Genomic DNA, 2,335 nt, shown 5'->3' on the forward strand with positions numbered 1-2,335 from the left:
GGACATGGCTTCAGTGGTGAAGGGCAGGAAAGATTTACTGTTACCTGGATGTTTCTGCAAAAAATCAGCAGAGACTGGAGGCAACAGCTAAGACTTCAGAGGCACCATGGAGCTGCCTCTCCCGGAGCTACGGGCCGGCAATCAGCAAGTCCTTAACAGCAGAGAGACCGTGCACGGGTTTGGCGAGATGGGAATCCCAGCGCTGGAGCCACAGCCCATGCAGGTCTCGAGGCTGGGAGCTCCGGAAGGGACCTGCCTCCTGCACAAATCCCGGTGCTTCTCTTGCAGCGCCTTGACGTCCCCGTGTAGACCAGAGCTGAGCGGCGTTCCTCCAGCTTACCACCCACCACCAAAGACTCCGGAGCCAAACCGCAGCCGCAGCCCCACCTTGGACGGGTGAGCTGGTGGAGTCCAGCCCCTCTCCCACCCCAGAGGATGAGAAATGCTCATCCCAGCACTAAACCTTGCCGGGAGCAGCACCCGCAGGGGACGTGTTCCTGCCTGGCAGCCTGGCTCACGCCCCCCTCATGCTGGAAGAGCTCCTTGGGTCAGCCACCAGCCCTGCCAGCGCCGCAGGCAAAGCCACAGCCTGGCCGGACCCTTTCTGCTATGAACAAGCCCCCTCCTGGGCTCAGACCTTCTGGAGGAGGCCTGGAGCCACACTCTATCTCAGTGACACCGCAGAACTCGCTGTTTCCTCCTCCCCGCTGTCTCCCTCACTGGCACACAGGGCCAAAAGGAATTGAACGGGACAAAAAAAGGCAGCCCAGTCTGGAGCTGCCTGGAGAGCGGGGCTCCAGCAGATGATGCAGCCTCTTCAGGAGCAAACTGAGCGGGAACGGAGCTGCTGACAGGGAAACACGTGGGAGGGTGAAAGGTGGACACAAGGGTGGCCACAAGCTTTTGTCAGCTTGTTGGATCCATTCAGCCAGAACAACTGAAGAGCTCGGCAGGAGCCCAGCGCGGGGCCAGGACCGCTCTCCTGCCCAAGGAGCTTTGTGTCAGCATGCAGCACAGCCCCGCTCCGCCAGGGAGTCCCCGCAGAGCTCGGCTTTAGCTCAGGCCTCCTGGGCTTCCCCTGCCTCACCCCTGGGTTTGCCGCATGCTTTCGGCAGCCCATAGCTGCGGGGAATCATCCCCACCGTGCTCTCAGCTGGAGACAGGCTGGAGCCACGCGGCTTCAATCCACTCCGGTCAGTGGGAACATGGATCAAGTTTGCAGCTCAAGCCTGTTTCTGGTTCCTTCGCTGACCTTCGCACAACCATGGGTGAAGTTCGGGAGCCTGGAGCAGATGGGGCTGCTCCCCCAGGCACCTCGGGAGGCCACTGGGAACACTGGTGGCTAACGGTGCTGTTCTGCAGGGCACGGCCCCTCACAGAGGGGGAAGCGGCTGCTTTGTCCTGGGACACAACCAGGGAAGTGTTGCAGAGCCCGCCCGACACCTGCGGATCTGGCACGGGGAGGGCTACTGCCTCTCTGTCTTGATGTGGTCTCCAATCATCCTCCTGTGATACGTGGCCAGGAAGATGTCATTGTCTCGGGGGCAGTCGTAGTGGCAGGAGCACATCTTGATGAACATCATCTTCCGCTGGAAGAAGTCCCCCTCGGGGCAGCGGAACTCCACCTCCATGGTGCTGGTGGCGTAGGGAGTGCAGCAGCGGCCATCCGTGCAGCTGCCGCAGAACCTGGGCCGGTAGGAGCGGGTGCTGGTGCAGCCCGAAAACTCGAAGTGGAGGCTCTGGCGTGGCTTTGGGGTGCGTATACACTTCTTCCCCTTCTAGGGAGAGAGCAGAGGGGTTAGCGAGGAGGTGACAATCAGAAAAAAGGTCCTCCTAGGCCTGTGCTGTCTCCATCGCTGGGCAATAGGACACAGCAAAAGTGGGAGCACAGAGCAAACGCTGGGAGATGGGCTCACGCCTGACAAGCTCCTAACTGGGTTGTCCCAGGCTTTCACCGCGCTGTGTCCCCCTTCCCCAAGCCCGGTACCTTGGCTTTCTCCACGGAGAAGTCGCAGGGCCGGACCATGCAGAGACGGGTCTCCTTCTCCAGGCGGCACTGGGGGTTGTCATTGGTCACTCGGGCAGAAATGCCCATGCCGCAGCTCTTGGAGCAAGCGCTCCACTCGGTGGTCTGCACCAAGCAGTTCTCCTGCAGGTTATTCAGCTCTGGCTTCTGTGCTGGGTCCTCCCTGAAAACTGCGACATGCAGGAGAGACACGAGGCCAGGTTACATGCAGAGACACGGACCTGCTGGAGCGGGGCCAGAGGAGTCCCCCGCAACAGCCCGAGGGTGGAACACCTCTGCTGGGAGGACAGGGGAGCGGGTCAGGGGCGT

The 2,335-nt window shown here is 61.3% G+C and overlaps 1 protein-coding gene across 1 annotated transcript in view; it reads right to left on the reverse strand.

Moving 5' to 3' along the window:
• Positions 1–1,466: 1,466 nt before the first annotated feature.
• LOC104493349 (connective tissue growth factor-like) overlaps positions 1,467–2,335 on the reverse strand; it is a gene marked incomplete at its 5' end in the record, with an annotated part of 11,137 nt that continues 10,268 nt past the window's right edge. The window contains 2 exons of the mRNA XM_010136008.1: positions 1,467–1,778; positions 1,988–2,196. Of these exons, the coding sequence (XP_010134310.1) occupies positions 1,467–1,778; positions 1,988–2,196 (521 nt within the window). The remainder of the gene's footprint in view (positions 1,779–1,987; positions 2,197–2,335) is intronic.

The sequence above is a fragment of the Buceros rhinoceros genome, unplaced genomic scaffold (genome assembly GCF_000710305.1).
Source record: "Buceros rhinoceros silvestris isolate BGI_N320 unplaced genomic scaffold, ASM71030v1 scaffold17865, whole genome shotgun sequence".
NCBI classification, from domain to species: domain Eukaryota; kingdom Metazoa; phylum Chordata; class Aves; order Bucerotiformes; family Bucerotidae; genus Buceros; species Buceros rhinoceros.